This window comes from Saccopteryx leptura, chromosome 8, assembly GCF_036850995.1.
Source record: "Saccopteryx leptura isolate mSacLep1 chromosome 8, mSacLep1_pri_phased_curated, whole genome shotgun sequence".
Taxonomy (NCBI): domain Eukaryota; kingdom Metazoa; phylum Chordata; class Mammalia; order Chiroptera; family Emballonuridae; genus Saccopteryx; species Saccopteryx leptura.
The window spans coordinates 34,665,833-34,687,704 of record NC_089510.1 but is presented as its reverse complement, the minus strand read 5'-3'; the positions used below and the strand labels follow the sequence as shown (position 1 = coordinate 34,687,704).

Sequence of the window (21,872 nt, the reverse complement as noted above, 5' to 3'; positions counted from 1 at the left end):
GGGAACACTGTACCTGCATGAACAGATACTGTTCTGCAGCTGTGATATTAGAGAGTAATTGGCAGTGAATTCTTCTAGCTCTAAATTGTTGGACGGGGGGTGTTTAGCAGAGTGGACTCTGAAAATGGGCAGGGAACCATGTCAGGATTGGCGTCTGACATGGAGAACTAGAATAAGGGTTTGAAGAAGGAGGCAGCAGACGCTAGGAGGTGAAGTTGAGAATGCCTAGGAAATGGAAGAAGTAAAAAAGCTGGATACTAGTTACCCCTCCTTCTTGTCTTCCGTCATCTGTTATTCTGCCGAAACTTGAACAAATGCTGAGGAGTCGGTGGAAAGAACTTGGCAATGGCTATCATTTGTATTTCTTCCTCTTTCTTCTGCCTTTCATCTTCTCCTTCTCCTCCTCTCCAGGTTGTGCAGAGACCTGGACTTGGCAGGTACTAACATCCCGGGATGGGAATACAGGGATTGGGCTCCTCTCTTCCCTCTCCCTGGGGCTGCTGTTCTTTTTCATCCTCAATTTTCCCAACTACTAGACAACACTGGGTTCTTGAGAAATGGGGCAACAGATTCAAGGGGAAGCAGGGTAAGGAATGAGTGGGTTTGAAAGAATATACTGTGGAATACATAGCATCAGTGGGATGGGGAAAAATCAGAGGAGGAAAGTGACTTACTGTAGTAAATAAGAAAAAACAGTATCTGGGCAGACCACTGGGGGCCCTCGTTCAGCATAGTTGTAAGTTAATCACTGGCCATTATTGAAAATAGTAGAATTTGGAGAGACTCCTTATTCACTTCGTTAATTTATTATTAGTCATTAAAAATTTCCAAATTTATGTATGAAAAGATTTCTTTTAATCTCTAAAAATAATTCTGATTCTCAAATGCACTTTGTTTTCCCTTCTTTAAACCATTAGTTGGCAAAATACTTAAAAAGAAAAGAAACAGTAACACATAACTACCCCGTGTTTTGGACTGGGTTGCATTCACAGAAGAACAGTACACAGACTCTTTCTATTACATAAATATTTTTGCAGTTAGAAGCTGGCCCTCTAGATTATGTACTAAGAAATGGTTGCTAAATACTGCAGTAGTTGGCTCAAAACTCATACTCCATTTTTTTTATACTTGTATTTTGATCTGTGCATTGGCTCTCGGTAGATTTCAGCATTTTTGAAAAACAACTCTTTCATTAATTTGTGTGGACTTTAATGGAAGTGACCCAAATATTTTATATTCTTTCCATCCTTGTCCTTTGTAGATAGGGAAGCAGAGCAAAGCAAAACAGAACTCGGTGCCTATAAAAGCAGATTTTTTTTTCATATTTAAAAACATACGCTGCTATTCTTTCAAGTATTGTTTATGCAAATTTGTTATGCTTTAAGAAGAAAATTTAAAATATATTTTGCTCAAGTACCTAAACAAGGCTCTAATAATAGTGTCTTGTAGAGATCCTTTTTTGCCCAGTTAGATATTTTAGCTTGATAGAAGATGCCTTAAAAGATTTTTCTTTTGTCAGAAAAGGTTAAAGACACTCGTCATTACTAAATCATTCCTTCCCTTGTTATGCTGATCTCAAGGGACATAATCTTTGAAGAGTTCTGCCCTGTAAATTTGAAACGCTTACCAATAATGAGAAACAAGTCTCAAAACAAACAAAAGCAGAAGCCTTCTACCAGTAATCATTGCTAGGATGACTATTTCTACAACTTTCACTTGGCAACATAAACTACCCTTTTTTTTTTCTTTCATGTAGAAAATTTGAGTTAATAATCTGGCACATCAGGTATAGTACGCTGCCAATTCCTTGGAAGACACGTAGCTTCAGCCTTAAAAATATGGCAGAGATGATTCAGTCCCACCCTCAAGCAAAGTTATCTGTCACTGATTGCCTTTTTTCTCTTGCCATGGTAAACGAACTGGAAGATCAACTAATCACATTAAAGAGAGAATTATACAAACCTTGTGTGTGTGTTTGTGTGTATTTCTGGAAAAGGTTTTTACATAACTCACTTCTAAACTATAAAGCTTTTCTAATTTTATAATTGTGTAAGGATAAACCAAATGTGAGTATAGTGTATGTTACCGTGGGAAGAAGACTGGATGGGGGGGTCAAGACCTTCAGACAAGTCACTAATTAGGGGGAGCTATTCACAGCAGTGATCTCTATGTGCTCACTGTTTCTGACATTATATGTCACTGCTGGTATCCATTTGTTGTGCAAGACAGGCACATTCCTTGCTCTACTTGTGTAGCTTATGGTTAAAGCATAAACTTTGTCAAATCACTTATGTTCCGTATTAAGGTTTCTTGTTCTACAAAATGAGATGCGTAAAGGTACAGTAGTAGTTAATCAGACAGACAGACAGGGTGATAAATAATGTGTTGAGAAGTAACCATTTTAAATGGGACGGTCTGAGAAAGTTTTATTGAGGAAGTAACATTAGGAGAAAGGAATCATGGGAATTTAGGGAAAGAGTATTCAGTTAGAGGAATCAGCATGTACAGGCTCTGAAGTGAGAGTGAGTGCAGTTGTGTTCAAGCCAACAGCAAGAAGCCAGTGTGTCTGGAGAAGAGGCAGAAAGTGGGAGAATCACAGCAGGTGGGGAAGAAAGGGAACTGGATCAACTCTGTAAGGTCCTTCTCCATTTATAAGGACTTTTGTTTTTACCAAAGTTAGAGGATTTTGAAAAGACGTGTGGTTTAAGTTTGTAAAGTAATCACAGGTGCTTTATTGGTAGAATTTGTGGATAAGACATATGATTTTTCTTTTTCTTCCCTGTTTTTATTCCTAGGAATGTTTTCTGCCTAATTATATTTTTCCAGGAAGAATAAGTTTTTGAATGTTTACTATTAGATAATAAAAGTTGACCTAAGCCACATAAACTCGTATTCACAGGAAAAATATCCAGGAGAATGTCAGTGGGTGTATTAAATGATGTGTTGGTATACAATTGGGAGTTGATATCATCTTAATATGTTTTATTTCTGTTTTTAGCCTTGGGGCTCTATTTTGCGGAATTGGAACTTCTTAGCTGTGACGCATCCGGGTTACATGGCCTTCCTCACGTATGACGAGGTGAAAGCACGGCTGCAGAAGTACAGCACCAAACCCGGGAGGTGAGGCCCTGACACTCCCTGGAGGTGGCACAACAAAGGGTGGAAGTCCTTTGGGATTCATTCCCATGGGGTGGCGGGAGGGAAACTCTAGTAGACCGAAACGGTACTTCTTAAATTAATCCTTTAAAATGATACATTGTGCTTCTTCTGAAACATGTTCATAAAGTGAAAGAAAATACTATGTAATCTGATGAGCTTAGAGATGTATTAAATCTAAAAAATATTTGAACTGGAGTAGAATATTAGCATATTGACTTTCATGACACCTGTGTTTGTGTATAAAATTGTATGTGTATATTTGAATATCAGCTCCATTTATTTTTTTAAAACTTTATTCATTTTATTTTATTTATTTATTTTTTTTACAGAGACAGAGAGAGAGAGAGAGTCAGAGAGAGGGATAGATAGGGACAGACAGACAGGAACGGAGAGATGAGAAGCATCAGTTTTTCGTTGTGACACCTTAGTTGTTCATTGATTGCTTTCTCATATGTGCCTTGACCACGGGCCTTCAGTAGACTGAGTAACCCCTTGCTCAAGCCAGCGACCTTGAGTCCAAGCTGGTGAGCTTTTGCTCAAACCAGATGAGCCTGTGCTCAAGCTGCGACCTTGGGGTCTTGAACCTGGGTCCTCCTCATCCCCGTCCGACGCTCTAACCACTGTGCCACCGCCTGGTCAGGCTCTATTTTTTAATTATTTTTCAAGACATTTAGTATGGTTCTGTGATAAACACATATATACAAATAAAAACAGAAAAGTACATAAACATATATAAACTCATTGTTATAATCTAAGCCAATTTCGTGTCCACGGGAACTTCTTGAATTTGTTTTATTTCTAGATGATAAACTGAGTAAGATTCACTAAGGTTGACTGTTTGATCAGCCCCTCTGACTTAGCCCAAGAAATCACACTTGATTAATGACAGATCTGCGATCAGAAAATGTCTCTTCCCTTATTTATATATCTTTCTCACATCTTATTCAGAAATGCATTAGGCACATACTCACCATTTGTGCTATGGTAAGTTCACGTGCTGGGTAGAGCAATAATGACAGTAGAGGCCTGTCTTCACACACATTTTAGTAAGAGGACGTCATGTCAGTGTCCATGAGTGGACTGATTTTCATAGAGGGATCATTTCATTTTAGGAAGGAGTTTTTTTTAACTTTTTTTTTTCTAATATCTTTTTTTCTTTGACTTGTAGTGCAAATGGTGCTTGCTTGTCTTTTAACAAAGTCATTTCAAGTACAAGTCAATATTGTTTATTCCTTTCTTCTTTATTATAATACTATAAAAAGGAAAGTAGTGGGTACAGATAATAGCTTTAGCTCCTGTTGAAGTCTTCTGTTAAGATTAAGGAGCATTGGTTCTCACTGTGACCATGAGAGCAGGTCAGGTAGTTTTCATGTTGACAGTGGCTTAGCTGAATCACTGGGTTTCATCCAAGGATTTCTCAAACCAGGATTTTCCATATTTTTACTCTTAATTGGCATCAAAGGTTTTTTAATTTGTTTTGTTGTTTCTGTTGCTGGAGAATAATTTGAAAGATGTGATATGGTTGGAATTGTACAATCTTACCAATTTAACGCAGAAGTTATTTGGGAAATTACCTTGTTCAAGTCTATAAATATAATAAGGAAACTGAGTTCCTTTTATGTTCTCTTGTTCAAGACCTGGTGGTAGTGAATGACATGTTAGAGGCAAAAGCCAGACTCATCACTACTGGAATAGTTCCCTTAATAGAAAGATAGTGCTCGGTGGAAAGATGCCTTTCTTTTCTTCCCAACTTGCTCTGTAACAATTTATTCTACAAAAATTTAGGTAGTTAGAGATGAAAGGTTTAGTCTGAGGTAAATTATAATATGTCAAGTGAGATGGGATATTAAAAATGTGTTAAGGAAAACTCTCTTAAGGAATAAATCAAATAGTTTTGATAGATTTTTGCTTTACAGAATGCATCTGTTTAACTGGCTGGTCCTTTGTCTTGGAAAGTGTCTCATCCTTTGGTTTTATGGTAAAGAAAGGAGTTGGGCTTTTCCCAAGAACATCTGGGTTCCACAGGTTATGCTTTATTTGGGATCCAACTGGCAGTCATAAGTCTATATGGAATTTTTTATCTGATTAAGGATGTCAATAATTGATAGGTTGATAATCTGTTTTCAGGCTGTCTAGGAGAATATTTTTAAACTTTCTTGAGATGTTCTTTCCAAAAGTTTTATAACTAAAGTGAGGATTTTAACATTTACAAGTCAGCTCTTTTGAGCTCTTATTTAAAGATGGATGGCTGGAATACCTGAAAGCAAAAGTATTATTTTTAAATAATAATTCAAGTTATTAACAACTAAAACTGTATAATTTTTAAATGATAAAATAACATCTTGGATTCCACAGTAGAAACTGGCTCAATTTTGAGATGCACAAAATAAATTTTTCTTATTTTATTTTTACTTTCCAAATTATTTACGTCATAGTTCATTGTTGTTTCAGCACTTTTTTATAGTGTCCACTAATGGTGATGGCAACAAATCACTTAATAGTTTATGATTTTAATTATTTTCTTATATAACTGCAGATATTTAAATGAAATGTACATTACTTCTGTTACAGGTCAACAAATGGAGAAATACCACAGAGTTAAAATAATTTAGAAGGAAGAAATTTATATTAGGAATTTTAAATGATTCTGTTTATTCTTTTGCTTGAAAATCTTAAATTGTATAATACTTTATACATTTTGAATGTGATTAAACACAGTTCTTTCACGTTTTACAGCTATATTTTCCGGTTAAGCTGCACTAGATTGGGACAGTGGGCCATCGGCTATGTGACCGGGGATGGCAATATCTTACAGACCATACCTCATAACAAGCCCTTATTTCAAGCCCTGATTGATGGCAGCAGGGAAGGATTGTGAGTATGAGAAACGGGAGTGAGGGCCTGTTCACAGATCTGAAAAACACAGATGCTGTGAGATGGAGAAAATGGATAGTGAGGCAAGTGACAGGGTTGTTTTCTGTTTGAAACTAAGAAATAGATACTTAGTTTTTATTGTGCATCTCTTTTAATCGTCATTTTAAGGTAACCTAATTATTTGAATCTAACTTTATGTTATAGAAAATAAATACAACATGAAATAATGAGTTTATATCTTTTATAGGAAAAGAAGTTGCAACTTAAAAGTTGTTTTAAAATAGATATAAAACTACACATGCAAATATACAGAATAGGCAAAAGTAGATTTACAGTTGTGAATCTGCAAAACAGTTTATTCTGGCATTAGTTATTAATTACTGTATTATTTTTCATATAAACAGCTATAAACCTACTTTTGCCCACCCATATAGTAGACAACCTGATAAGTCCTTTTACAGTAGATATCTCTCATTCATTTTAGTCGTATGCCAGTTCCTCCTGTTAAAATTTCTGTCATTTCATCACGCTGACTTTTCTCGCCCTTTGCTTTGCTGAGTAACTTAGGGACATATGTGATTCTACTTGCTACAGCATGGATTATGACAGGAACCTAGCAGGGTAAAATTTACCAGAGTCAGCAAAGAGCAAATGATTTAAGTTTTTCCTTTCCCAAAATAACTGCAAAAAAAGAAGAAAAAAAAAAGAAGAAAACATAAGTGATGGGATCTAGGTGAGAGGAGGAGAGACAGTGAGGCTGACTCCTGCATGCTCCCTGACAGGGATCTACCCGGCAACCCCTGTCTGGGTCCGTGTCTGAGTACTGAGCTAGTTTTAGCACCTGAGGTTGATGTGCTCTAACAGAATTATCCTCAGAGCCCAGGGCCATGCTGGAACCAATTGAGGCATGGGAGGGGAAGAGGGGAAGATGGGGAAGAGCGAGCGGGGAAGAAGCAGATAGATGCTTTTTTTGTGTGCCCTGACCGGGAATTGAGGCCAGGACGTCAGTATGCTGGGCTGATGCTCTATCCACTGAACCACCAGCTAGGGTTGTGATGGGATCTATGTGAAGAAAAAAATTGCATTTTTTAAAGTTGTAAACTTTCTAAAATAGGTATATTAGAATTGTATGGCAAATTGTGGTACTAAGTGTGTTCTTTTCTTTTTTTATCATAAGTTTGCTGTTCTCAGTTATTTGTACTTTCTCTCTGATGCAGTAGAGATTCATATATGTAGCTTTGATTAACTAGATTGCAAGATTTTTGTTTTTAAGAAAATGTGCTTTAAATTTTTTTTTTTTTCCCCTGAAGCTGGAAACAGGGAGAGACAGTCTGACAGACTCCCGCATGCGCCCGACCGGGATCCACCCGGCATGCCCACCAGGGGCGACGCTCTGCCCACCAGGGGGCGATGCTCTGCCCATTCTGGGCGTCGCCATGTTGCGACCAGAGCCACTCTAGCGCCTGAGGCAGAGGACACAGAGCCATCCCCAGCGCCCGGGCCATCTTTGCTCCAATGGAGCCTTGGCTGCGGGAGGGGAAGAGAGAGACAGAGAGGAAAGCGCGGCGGAGGGGTGGAGAAGCAAATGGGCGCTTCTCCTGTGTGCCCTGGCCGGGAATCGAACCCGGGTCCTCCGCACGCTAGGCCGACGCTCTACCGCTGAGCCAACCAGCCAGGGCCCTTAAAATTTAAATTTATAAAAGTTATGAGTGGAAAAGTCTGTAATATGATATAACTTATATTATTGCAATGCCTTCATCTATTTTTTTCAAAAGTCAATCAAAATAACAAACTATGATTTGTAACCAGTCATCTAGTTTCTGAATGCCTGCATAAATGAATTGTTAATATTTACACAAACACTTGCACATAGCCACATCTTGAGAGGAGTTTGGGTAGTTGAATTTGTACTTTAGGGATAGATTACATTAAAAATAAATCAGATTGAAAATTTAATCTGATTTTAGAGCAGATCAGATTTTTAGATTAGATTAAAAATAGACATTATATTAATTAGATCTTTTTTTTTTTTTAAGATCAGTAAAAACATGGTAGGGATATCATCTATCTCATCCAGTGTTTTCTAGGTCATATGTTCTTTCCTGACATTTAATTCAACATTTTATTACCGATGTGATAAATTTACTTCAACAACCAGCCAAGATTCTTTCTTCCTTCACTGCCACTGTAAGGGGCTCACCATTACCACCCTGGTTTACTGAGTACAGTAATAATTGAATTGGCCTCTATACATTAAACAAAGAGAACCTTTTAACCTTTTCTCTAATAACCTTATAGTCATAATTGTAATCTTTTATTCCTGACTTCTTCCTAGAATTTCTGCATGTTTTTGAAGTGTGATGATCTAAATGTTATATAATAATTTTAAAAATTGGCCCCTTTAGGATATAAAAAGAAAGTTAGTTTTCAACTTTTGCTTATCACCGCTCATTTAATATTCGTAGAATTTTATTTTGTTCCCATAATGACATTCTAAATTTGCATCATATTCAGATGTAGTCAACTCTTTTTCCTAAATCTTAAAAAAAAAAAATGTAACTGATTTGTTCCTTACCATTTGAGAATTGTCTATCTTCTAGATTCATTTTTTTCTGGTTTTCCAGAAAATTTTAACTTGAGGATAAATATTATTTGTTACTTCACAGAATAGTTTTATTATAGTTTTGCCCTTTAAAATATTCACCACTGTAGTAATGTATTCTTAATTTTTCAGTTAAGTCATTTAAACAGAAAGATATTGACCGAAATTAAGCATAACTTAATGAATTGACAAAATCCAACAGTAATATTTCCATTAAAAAAAAATCTAGTATAGGTATTTACCAATGTAATAAACTTCATTTTTAATGAATGGCAAGATGGCATTATTACTTAACTTTTAGTTCTTATTTCAGTTTTTCTAACCATGGAGCCTATGTTTATAAACCATTCTGTTTTTGTGGCTTGTTTTGAAATAAATGACACACAGAATTGTAACACTTTCTAATTTCTTTAACGGTGCGTATACACACACGTGTGTCTGTGTCCAGTGAGTAGAAGACGAGATGGAAGGGGGATGGGAAACTAGAGAAATGGGAATGCTATATGAGTGTTAGAATAACTTTTGGGGGAAAATTATGGGCTTTCATTCCATTTTTCTCTCCTTGTGATGTTAAGCATGGTACAAAATGATACATTTAACACTTAACTGTGCTTTATATGAAATCTGTAATAGTTGCAAAAATATGTATGTTTAAAATATATTGAAATAGAACATGAAGGGCCAGTAAAATAAATTTTTTAACTTAACAGACATATTGTAAAGGTACTTATTTGAAAATGGTTGCTTAGTGGCTGAGTCCACATTCGTTACATATTTCTTATATGAAAATGATTTTTGTAAGGAATCATCCATTTAACCTTAAACCTTCTATGACTTGGATTGGGGAACTTTAGTTAAGCCCTGAGTGAATGTCTCTTGGACGCAAACACCAAGAAAGTGTGAGTGGGTGACCTTTGTGCAGACACAAAGGAATGCATGTGGACGGGCTTTAGAAAATTAGTTTAGAGGTTCTGGATTGCCCCTTCCTTTGTGCTAGTTAATTAGCAAAAGAAAAAAGAATATTCTGACCAAATTAGCCCTGCTTTCTCCATGTCAGCAAAAAGTCCATTAATCATCTTCCCCTTGTCACCTGATCTCCCTTCCTGGTAGTCCTGTGACCTCTGTTCCGCTTCTGATAATAAAGGCTAAGGGAGAAGATTCAGGAGGTCCTCTTTGCCTCCCTTGGCAGGCCTCCCTCTCTCTTCCTCTTGACATAAGTTTGTGTCTTGAGTAGGTTTTTTCCACGCAACACTGGTAGTTCCCAGTGGGCTGGATGACTACAGATTTCTCTATTTTAAATGTTTTGAAAATAACAAAATATTATGGAAATAATGACAGAAAAGATATTTGATATGTTACATAAAAAGGAAATATCCAAGTGTGTGTTTGAATATAGAAGAATCCGATTAAATAGCTTAATTGCAATTAAAACATCTATATAATAATAAGGTTTCTGTTTATAATCCAGCTACCTTTATCCTGATGGGAGGAGTTATAATCCCGATTTAACTGGATTATGTGAACCGACACCTCATGATCATATAAAAGTTACACAGGTAAGGCCAATTTGTGCAAATGTATGTATAATGAACAAGTATCTATAATGCCTTTGACATAAATAAGATTCCCTAGTTATACTGCAGCCCAAATCATGTACAGACACTTAATGCAAAAGATACTTAAGGAAATCTAAGGGTGTTTGAAAGCAAAATATATTACTTTTTTTTATTTTATGAATAAAAATATCTGCTTTTATCTTCTTGCTTTTAATATAATATTGTTGATTATTTGGGTAGATAGGTAAATCCACAGGTGTAGATAGATAAATATTACAGGGCCATAGGTTTAGAAAACACCATAGCAGATTAGTATAATTATAGATATAAGCTTTTAAAGTTGAATGGTAAGTGAAGCTTATAGAGGATAATAATTATGTTCAGGATCAAGTGTGAGGATGTGCCGTAAGTTATATTGTATTTGATAAGACTCAGTCTCAGCAATTCATGTAAGAAATGCATTAACATTACTTTTCCCCCATCTGATTCCAGGAACAGTATGAATTATATTGTGAAATGGGCTCCACCTTTCAGCTCTGTAAAATTTGTGCTGAGAATGACAAGGATGTCAAGATTGAGCCTTGTGGGCATTTGATGTGCACTTCTTGCCTCACAGCCTGGCAGGTACAAAGTTTAATTAACCATGTGAATATTTGTCTATATTCCCTGTCAACATTTATCTTTTCAGTTTTTTTTAATCTTAATGATTTAGGAAATAATACTGATAAGTGCCTTGCTTGTATAGTTAAAAACAATCCCACGTGTTTAAGTTTCTTTTATTTATATAATTTGATTCTTTGTGCTTTTGCATGTATAACTTTATATTAATCATAAGTAGTTCTATTTCTGTAACACTGTTGATTTCATAAAGTCACTTATCCATGTTACCAATTAACTATATTTGCATAACTTGCTATTTGTCTGATTCTGCTTAGCCTGATTGGTAATGGCAGTGGATTAAGCGTTGACCTGGGATGCTGAGGGCCCCAGTTGGCCCCTGTTGGAAACCCAAAGGTAGCCAACTAGGGCACGGGCTCGTTTTCTTGACTGCAGGTTTATGGACAATGTCCCAGGGCCTCTGACTTGAGGGCTTTCCATGAGGCCCAAGGTCACTAACTTGTCTTGAGACCCCTGGTCACGGGGCAGATGAGAACGCAACCAATTAAAAAAAAAAGCAAAAAACTGAAGTCAAACATCTAAAAGTTGATGTTTCTCTTCTCTCTCTCTCTCCCTCCCTCTCTCTCTCTCTCTTTTAAAAAAAGCGATTCTACTTTTACTAGTAGTAGGTCAGGTTTTAAAGCAAACCCTAGTATGTAAATACATCCTATGTTAATGTTTCACCTACCCCGTTTCTCCAGAGGAAGCATGGCTCCTGTTTCACATGTCTGAGGTTGTTCTGTAAAACTAAAATCAGAGAATCAGACAGGAAATATCTCCCAAATACTTACAGCTCCCAAGAAAGAGATATTAAAATTTGCAATTTACAGAAGCAGAATAAAAAATAAACTGTCTTTTTCTCTCTAGACAGATGTTCAATAAATATAAATTGATTTGATGTATTTGAATAAGACCTAGAGAATAACTGGTTTCCCTGAGGGCTTTCTTATATTTCTTTATCTGTAATAAAGGATGGGGTTTTCAAATGGATCTTTGGGCAGATTTCTAATTTTGAATATTTGGAGGATTCTCAAAGTATTTTGATCAAGCCATCTTTTAACTGCTGTTTAACACAGCCAATAGCGAAGGGAATGTTGTTGATGGGGTTTAAAAAGCAAATAACTACTAGGTCCTGGCCAGTTGGCTCAGTGGTAGAGCGTCTGCCTGGCGTGCAGAAGTCCCGGTTCGATTTCCGGCCAGGGCACACAGGAGAAGCGCCCATCTGCTTCTCCACCCCTCCCCCTCTCCTCCCTCTCTGTCTCTCTCTTGCCCTCTCGCAGCCGAGGCTTCATTGGAACAAAGATGGCCCAGGCGCTGGGGATGGCTCCTCGGCCTCTGCCTCAGGCGCTAGAATGGCTCTGGTCGCAACATAGCGACACCCCGAAGGGGCAGAGCGTCGCCCCCTGGTGGGCGTGCCGGGTGGATCCCGGTCGGGCACATGCGGGAGTCTGACTGTCTCTCCCCATTTCCAGCTTAATAAAAATACCAAAAAAAAAAAAAAAAAAAAAAAAAAAGCAAATAACTAGATTTTAAGCTGTTTTTAAAAAAATTGCAGTTGAGGCCCTGGCTGGTTGGCTCAGCAGTAGAGCGTCGGCCTGGCGTGCGGGGGACCCAGGTTCGATTCCTGGCCAGGGCACATAGGAGAAGTGCCCATTTGCTTCTCCACCCCCCCTTTCCTCTCTGTCTCTCTCTTCCCCTCCCGCAGCCAAGGCTCCATTGGAGCAAAGATGGCCCAGGCGCTGGGGATGGCTCTTTGGCCTCTGCCCCAGGCGCTAGAGTGGCTCTGGTCGTGGCAGAGCGACGCCCCGGAGGTTGCAGCGGCAGAGCATCGCCCCCTGGTGGGCAAAGCGTCGCCCCTGGTGGGCAGAGCATCGCCCCCTGGTGGGCAGAGCGTCGCCCCTGGTGGGCGTGCCGGGTGGATCCCGGTCGGGGGCATGCGGGAGTCTGTCTGTCTCTCCCCGTTTCCAGCTTCAGAAAAATACAAAAAAATTAAAATAAAAAAAATAATTGCAATTGAGTATATAATTGACATTCCTACTTTTTACTCCTGAGCTCTCTGGGTCCTGATCTTCTCTTCAACCCAGAACATCTGTCTGCCCTGCTGAGGAGGGACGGCCTTAGAGGGCTGGGGAGGGGAGTGCAGCCTGGGGGAACACTGACTGATGCCTCTCGGTCCTGATCTTCTCTTCAGCCCAGAACATCTGTCCGCCCTGCTGAGGACGGACGGCCTTAGAGGGCCGGGGAGGGGAGTGCAGCCTGGAGGAACACTGACGCCTGTTGAACCCAGTGCTTGGTAACAAAATATAATGAGTTTCACCTTATAGAAAGGGCCTCCTTCTTACTTTGGGGATGTTTAAGAAATGGATGAAAAAGAAGAGGAAAACGTAGGAAATGAATTACAAATTGAGTTACCATTTTCAAGCCATTCCTGAATTCCTAATAGTTGTTACCTCAGTAAAAGTTATTTAACATTCCTATACTTCTCTTTTCCAGTCTGCACTGGGGTTGTATTTTTACTTCAGTTTTTTGTTGATATCATCATTTATCACTTGCCCTAATTTCACTTTATTCCTTCGTGATGTTGGTGAATTTACATAGTATAGGAGAACCTGGAGCAAGGTGAAGGCTTGATAGGGTATCAGCAAGCTCACTCTCAGCTTCTGGGCACTTGACTGCTGTTTATTTATTCATTTATTTTCTTCTTTTCCAAGTGAGAGGAGGGGAGCTAGAGAGACAGACCCCCACTTGAGCCCCAACTGGGATCCACCAGTGACCCCTGTCTGGGGCCTGTGCTCGGTCCATCTGTGGCCACGCTGCAACTGAGCTATTTTTAGTGCCTGAGGCAGAGGCTCCACAGAGCCATTGTCAGCACTGGGGGATGATGTGCTCAAATCAATCAAGCCTTGGCTGCAGAAGGGGAAGAGAGAGAGACAGAAAGAAGAAGGGGAGGGGCGGAGAAGCAGGTGGTCGCTTTTCCTGTGTGCACTAATCAGGAATCAAACCCAGGACATCCACATGTGGGGCTGATGCTCTACCACTGAGCCAACTGGCCAAGGCCTTGATTGCTGTTTATGTTAGCAATAATAGTTTGTAGAATTATAAATGTCTTTTCATAAATGATTTTCAATAAATCTAGTTAAGCTGGTAGAAAAAAAATTACAGTATTTGCAAGTGTGTTTCAAATAAGTCAGCAGAAAGTACTATACAGATGTTATGGACTGCGCAGCACTGACTGGGATGGGATCCCTTTAGGATGCTTTGCTTTGCCTGGCACCCATTCAGAATTTCAGGATGAGTATTAAACTGACAAAGCGGCCAATTATGTGTGTCATCCTTTTTGATTGACTTAAATCGTGAGGGAGTTAATATGGCTCTCACAGTCATGAAGAAACTACAAACTTGCATTTCCTCCCTAAAGAAAGCGAAAATTTTAGGCTGGTATAACTCACAGTCCTCTCTGCCCCCATGGATGGCCTGTGCCTTTCAGCCTCTTTTCTGGAGCCCTGATCTTTGAGCGTAGACAGACACACGTATTGCAGGACTTGGTGTCTTTAACTTGATACCTCATTTTTGGAAGTTAAGTGGCTTTAAAATCAGAAGCTCCCATTAGTTTGGCAGACACCTTTGATTCATAAAGATAAATGATTAAAGCATTATACAAAATAGCCGTTAACCTAAGGTGAATAAAAAAGTATGACAGGATATTGAAAATATATATTTTTTATTTTACTTTCTGTATGCTTCTTGAAAGAAATGTCTTTTAAAATGTCAGGGCCAATGCTATATATTTTATTTAGTAAGTTTGTGAACTATTTGCAATGTGTATGTTATGTTCAAAAGACATTGAAATATTCCCCAGTTGTCATTGGAGTTTTATTATTGTTTGGCTTTACATTGCCACAGCTTTTCTGTATATTACTCTGAAGTCTCCAAATGGCGCAGTTCCTCTCTCTCGTAGCTGATCAATTCTTTGATTCACTTCATGATTTTGCATATTGGTCTAATGGCTTTATACTGAAGATCTATCCAATCATATTCATAAATTGTTAACATTTGCTGTTTCTCTGTTTTACTCTGAAGTACTTCTCAGTTTTGCTTTTAGAAATTGAGGAAGTGCATAAATTGCCAAGCATTGAAAATGGTCTGAATAAAATTTTAGGAGAAAACCACATAAAAAAGTAGTAATGAAGCAAATTAGTATTAGTAATACTAAGTATAGTAGTAACAGAAATGACAAATTCAGAAGTACTCAGAGGTTGAAATAATAATTAGATGGAATCAAACTTATTGCACTAGTGATTAAAGTTAACATCTTAATCTGATCATAGAGTTTTGCATATAGATTAATGGAAAATATGCTAAGGGATTATTTCAGCATTATTTCTTCATTCTTCCCAGATAAGACAGTTCATGATTATTAAATATTTTTCTGACATCTGTTCCTGTAAGCTCTTCATTGTATTCATATCGTAAACCTTTTCCTATTTACCTGTTTCTCCTCTGGGGTGTGGATTGTTTCACCTATTTTAGGAGTCCTCTGGCCAAGTTAGCACAGTGGTAGTTACTTAGTAAATACATATGGCAATGCCCTAGGGATTATGTAAAGGGGAGAGAAGAGGAGGACTGAGATTACATTAAGTAAAGACACTGTTACTGTAGATCAGTTGTGGAAAGCCCTTTTAATGTCTTAGTTCTGCCTGTTTCTCTTCAGAGAAGTATCTATGGTCTTTTCAAAAAATGTTTATCCAGCTCAAGGTCTGAGAATGAATCCTAAGAATTTTAAACCTCATATCTGTTTGCTCCATTTAGTAGCTGGGTGATTCCTTTCAACATTTCCTGTTTTTATTTTATTTTTTTTTCATTTATTTTGAGCCAAGTTATTTTACTTTTATTGCTTGCAATAATACTGACACTGTCCTAGAAGAAGTAAGAGCGAATTTCTGTTTATTGCTTTTTTACACCAAGAAACATGCATCCTGAGACCTCATTCAAGTTTTCTCTACCCTGAAGAAAATTGTTCTTACGCTGAGATTTGAGAATTCCAAAGTCATAGTCTATACATAGTCTGTACCTTAATGGGATCTTAGTCGTTAAAGAAAGATTCAACTATTGAACATTTCTTCTTTTAGGTAACCTGAATATTTCTACATTTGCAAATAGATTTTATACTCTGGTGCTTCCTGCTAACAGGTCTGTTTTGGCCTCTTTCACATTGTTGTAGGAACAGCAGCATTTGACGATCATTTAAACATGTGATTGCAAAATGTCCCCATTATAATAAAAATAGAAGTCTTATAAAGTTAATCCAGTTGAGAAGCATTGGATAGTCTAAAATCCTCATATTTTAGCCTCAGTGAGCTGCTCACTGGACTTAACCAAGTGGAGGGTGAATATGAGCACAGAATAACTGAGCATTTCCCATAGTTCTGCAATATATTGCCAAACATTGTATGTAAACTTATAGATGTAGTGGGAAATGGATATTAAATCTCTGGATATGAGTACATGTATTTAAAATATGTCTCTTTTACAACTCTTCCTTATTTAAAATGGTATAGGGCTACAGTTCATATTTTCTGATATGAAAGCCCGAATTTTTGGTTTTTGTTTTTTCTGTGGAGAAAAAGTTTTTAAACTTAGAATAATTTATTTGGTTTCTCCTAAGTGGTTTAGTAGAAGCAGACATGGATTATTTCATCCATCATTCTTCAATATCTGAAATACGGCATTTATTCACTTCTGTATTTATTGAAGAGCGTTCCTTAAGCAGTTGCTGTGTGTGTCCCCAGTTCTGGACTAAGAACACTAAGAAACACCCCCTGCCCTCAAGAAGTTAAATTAAATCTGTAAGTTTTATAAAGGGGCATAGTATTAATAATTACTTGAATATCCTGTTGTCCTTCAAATCTAATTGTGGATCTGAGATACTTTTTTTACTTTTTATTACCTTGGTTTGGCACGCTGATATGGAAAGGATTTTTAGAGGCTGCACATCTGCTGAGAAGCTCTGATAACTCAATCAGAGCCCAATAGGAAATATTGAATCTTGACCGTAAGGCAAGCCTGTGTAAACTTTTAGCGAGTCATTCTTCACCAACTTTTTCTTCCATTTGATTCCCTGCTTTTGTTTAATTGAAGTTCATTGGAGACTTAAATTTTCTGTAATTAACAGTAACCCGAAGAAATGCACAGCAGCAGTGTCAGTTGTTACAGGCTGCAAGCCTTTACTCTTTAATTGCCGTCATAATGGCCCATTAGTCATGCCTCCAAAGAGGTGTCAAATACTTTTTTTCTCCTTCTGAAACATCTGCGTTACTTAATAAATTGAATAAGCAAGGCAGAGTTTGCATAGAATCATAAATAAGTTGAGTAATCACCTCACTAGGAGCATTCTTTGAACCAATATAATGCTGGATGTGGCATTTCTGTTCTGCCCGTGGTGATGAAACTTGGAGGGTTTTCTTTCACTTCCACACTATTCCACGGACAGTAACAAAACAGTTTTCTTCTTTACCCTCATTTCCTCTGCATCTTCCTTTCTGTAGGAGCATATTATGCATTGGTGACATTGCACGGTTACCACATAAAATGCAAAGTAAGGAATTGTTTTCATTCTGTGATTTTTCAAGACTAGAAAATGGTTTTCTGGGCTCATGAGTCGCATACTCTACCATATTCCTCAAATATTGCTTTAAAAATAAAAACAGATACACATGCATCAGTTGTATTTGCAGCCCTGTTTTGAATTACAGCTAAGTACTTTAATTCAATTAAAAGTAAATTTACTTTTTTTCCCTTTGATTATTCCTTTTATATTCTTTTTCAAAATAATTTAAAGGAAAGCTATAGAAGTGTTCAAAATAGTAGTTCACAAAAAAGTGAATAGATGAAAATCAATAAGCTCTGATTTTAATATGGCATGTGATTAAAGAGCTTTTTGAATGTCTTGTATTTAGAAAGTATTTTCAGAGAAAAAAAGACTGTAGTTCTCGAAGAGAGTCCGGAAGAAGCCAGAACCATCACATTTAAGGCGCTAAGAAATAATCTTTTTCTGTATCTTCCTTCAAAAGCAACCAATTTCTAGCCTCAGTGAAATTTTGTAACCTTAGTACTACAAATAATATTTGACTTAAAAATCTTATAAATTGGTATTGATGACTTTGATTACATTTTGTGTCTTTTGTTATATAATAAAATATTGTGGCTCCTCTTACACTTTGGGAGTAATGTAGGGGCTACTTGAGTTGTCCAAGAATGTTATAATGATGCCATGAACTGCAGTTTATGATTCTATGCATGACAGGAATGAAAAGGATAGAAAGGTATGAAAAAATAAAATGTAGTAGACCAAGTGCTTGTCTCTGAGTCTAGTGACTGCAGTAAGTAGACACTCACTGTATTGTGATGTGCCTTGCTGTACAATAGCAGATAGCACTTTGGGGAACATTTTCTGTTGGCTCTTAGAGTGGCCTTCATTATTTATTTATTTATTTTATCAACTTTATTGAGGTGACATTGGTTAATAGAATCGGGTAGATTTCAAGTGTACATTTCTATGATACATGATCTGTATATTACATTAGGTACCCGCCACCCAAAATCAAATCATCTTCCATTATCATATGTTTAGTCCCCTTTACCTCTTACTGCCCCTCCCCCCTCTTTCCTCTGGTAACCACCATTCTGTTGTCAGTGTCTGTGAGTTTTATATCTCATATATGAGTAAAATCACATTTAGCATAATATTCTCCATGTCTATGCATGTTGTTGCAAATGCCAGTGTTTCTTCTTTTTTTACGGCTGAATAGTATTCCATAGTATATATGTGCCATATTTTCTTTACCCAATTCTTCATAAAAGAACGCTTTTGTTGTCTGAATGTCTTGGCCATTGTAAATAAAGCTGCAATGAACATAGAGGAGCATATATTTGTGTGAATAACTGTTTTTGAGTTTTTCCAGTAGATACCCAGAAGAGGGATTGGTAACTCTATTCTTAATATTTTGAGGAACTGCCATACTTTTTTCCATAAGTGCTTGTACCGATTTGCATTCCCCCTAGCAGTGAATGAAGGTTCCTTTTTCTCTGTAGCCTAATACTTGCTATTTTACCTATTTCATTGATAATAGTCTATTAGGTGTGAGGTGGTATCTCATTTTGGTTTGGATTTTCATTTTCCAATAGCTGTTGAAGTTGAACATCTTTTCATGTATATGTTGTCCATTTGTATGTCTTCTAGGAAGAAGTATCTATTCAAGTCCTCTGCCCATTTTTTAATTGGATTGTTTGGTGTTGAGTTGTATCAGTTCTTTATATTTTTGTATATTAACCCATCATCTAAACTATTGCTTATGAATATCATCTCCCATTCTATTGGTTGCCTTTTTGTTTATTTGTTGGTTTCTTTTGCTGTGCATTAGTTTGATATAGTCCCATTTACTTAGTTTTGCCTTTATTTCTCTTGCCTTTTGGGTTAAAGTCATAAAATATTCTCTGTGACCAAGGTCCATAGGTTTAGTACCTATGTTTTCTTCTATGCAATTTATTGTTTCACATCTAATATGTAGGTCTTTGAGGCATTTTAAATTAATTATTGTTATTGGGGACTAACTATAATCTAGTTTCATTCTTTTGCATCTGGCTTTCTGATTTTCCTAGCACCATTTATTGAATGGGTTTTCTATTCTCCATTGCATGTTTTTGACTCTTGTGTCAAAATTATTTGCCCATATACATGTGGTTTTATTTCTGGGCTCTCAATTCTGTTTCATTGGTCAGTGTGTCTATTTTTTTTTGCCAGTATCATGCTTTCTTGATTATCATAGCTCTGTAATATAATTTGAAGTCAGGTAATGTGATAACTCTAGCTTTGTTCTTTTTTCTCAGGATTGGTTTGTCTATTTGGGTTTTTTTATGAAATGACATTGGTGTTTTGATGGGGATTACATTAAATATGTACAGCAGTCCTCGGGTTACAAATAAGATAGGAGTGTGTGTGTGTGTTTGTGTGTGGGTGTACACCTATATGTGGTATTATATACACAGAAAGGTAAAAATAAATACTATTTTAAGACAAACGTTTGTCTAAGTTGCATTTAGTAGTTAAATATACCTTTTCTTTTTTGTATTTCTCTGAAGCTGGAAACGGGGAGAGACAGACAGACTCCCGCATGCGCCGGACCGGGATCCACCCGGCACGCCCACCAGGGGCGACGCTCTGCCCACCAGGGGGCGATGCTCTGCCCTTCCGGGGCGTCACTCTGCCACGACCAGAGCCACTCTAGCGCCTGGGGCAGAGGCCAAGGAGCCATCCCCAGCGCCCGGGCCATCTTTGCTCCAATGGAGCCTTGGCTGCGGGAGGGGAAGAGAGAGACAGAGAGGAAGGAGCGGGGGGGGGGGGGGGGGGGGTAGGGTGTGGAGAAGCAGATGGGCGCTTCTCCTATGTGCCCTGGCCGGGAATCGAACCCGGGTCCCCCGCATGCCAGGCTGATGCTCTACCGCTGAGCCAACCGGCCAGGGCCTAAATATACCTTTTCTAACTTATATACAGATTCAACTTAAGGAGAGAAGTTCAGAACCTATCTTGTTCATAACCCAGGGACAGCCTGTATATTGCTTCAAGTAATATGGACATTTTTAACTACGTTGATTCTTCCAATTCATGAACACGATATCTCCATTTCGTTGAGTCTTTTTCAATCTTTTTTAATATAGTTTTTACAGATAGGTCCCTCACATCCTTTGTTAAGTTTATTTCTAGGTATTTTATTTTTTGGTTGCAATTGCAAAAGGAATTTTTTTTTTCACTTCTTTTTCTGAAGTTTCATTGTTAGTATATAGTGAAGGAATGGATTTCTGTCATTGATTTTGTATCCTGCAACTTTCTTGTATTTGCTTATTGTTTCTAATAATCTTTTTTGGTGGGATATATAGGTTTTTTTTATATACAGAATCATGTCATCTGCCAAAAGTGGCACGTTTACTTCTTCCTTCCCAATTTGGATGCTTTTTTTTTTTTTAGGACTGGTCTGACTCAGACTTTCACAACTATGGTTAAGTAAGTGTTGTGAGAGTGGACATCCTTGTCTTGTTTCTGATTTTAGAGGAAAAGCTTTAAGTTTTTCACCATTATTATATTAACTCGGGGTTTAACATATATGCCCCTTATTATTTTGAGGTACTTTCCATTCTATCAAGTGTTTTAATTATAAATGGATATTGTATTTTAGCAAATGCTTTTTCTGTATTTATTGGTAAGATCATATGATTTTATCCTTTTTTTTTGTTAATGTGGTGTATTACATTGGTTACATTGATCAATTTGCATATATTGAACCATCCTTGTATCCCTGGAAAGAACTCCATTTGGTCATGATTTATAATTTTTTTAATGTATTGTTATATTCAATTTGCTAGTATTTTGTTTAGGATTTTTGCATCTGTGTGGTCTCTGTGATAAATTCCCTTAGCTTCTGTATTCTGGAATAGTTTTTATTTCTCCTTCCTATTTAAAGGATAACTTTTCTGGATGTATTATTCCTGGATGGTATATATTTTCTCTCCTTCAGCAATTTGAATATTTGGCTCACACTCTTTTGTCTTGCAGAGTTTCTGCTGGGCTTTCCTTCATAGGTTACTTTCTTCTTTTCCCTGGCTGCCTTGAGAATTCTTTCTTTGTCATTAATTTTTGACAGTTTTAATACAGTGTGCCTGGGAGAAGGCCTCTCTTTTTTTAAAGACTGTTTAATCTGTGTTATAGTGCCTTTGTGTTTTTTCATTCTGTATACTGATTTTATAGAGAGAGGAAGGGAGAGAAAGAGAAACATCGATTTGTTGTTCCTCCTATTTAAGCATTCATTGGTTGGATCCCATATGTGCCCTGACCAGTGATCAAACCTTCATACAACCTTGACACATCGTAACAATGCTCTAACCAAATGAGCAACCTGGCTAGGGCTTTGAGGTAACTAGGTATTCTGTTTGTTTCTTGGATTTGAGGATCTAGCTCATTCCTTAGGTTTGGC

At 37.5% G+C, this 21,872-nt stretch overlaps 1 protein-coding gene across 8 annotated transcripts in view; it reads left to right on the top strand.

Moving 5' to 3' along the window:
* CBLB (Cbl proto-oncogene B) overlaps window positions 1–21,872 on the top strand; it is a 234,404-nt gene that overhangs the window by 124,435 nt on the left and 88,097 nt on the right. For all 8 annotated transcript variants that reach the window (XM_066348058.1, XM_066348062.1, XM_066348061.1 and 5 more), the window contains exons 6-9: window positions 2,999–3,120; window positions 5,896–6,033; window positions 10,104–10,191; window positions 10,684–10,815. In XM_066348058.1, coding sequence (XP_066204155.1) covers window positions 2,999–3,120; window positions 5,896–6,033; window positions 10,104–10,191; window positions 10,684–10,815 — 480 coding nt within the window. The remainder of the gene's footprint in view (window positions 1–2,998; window positions 3,121–5,895; window positions 6,034–10,103; window positions 10,192–10,683; window positions 10,816–21,872) is intronic.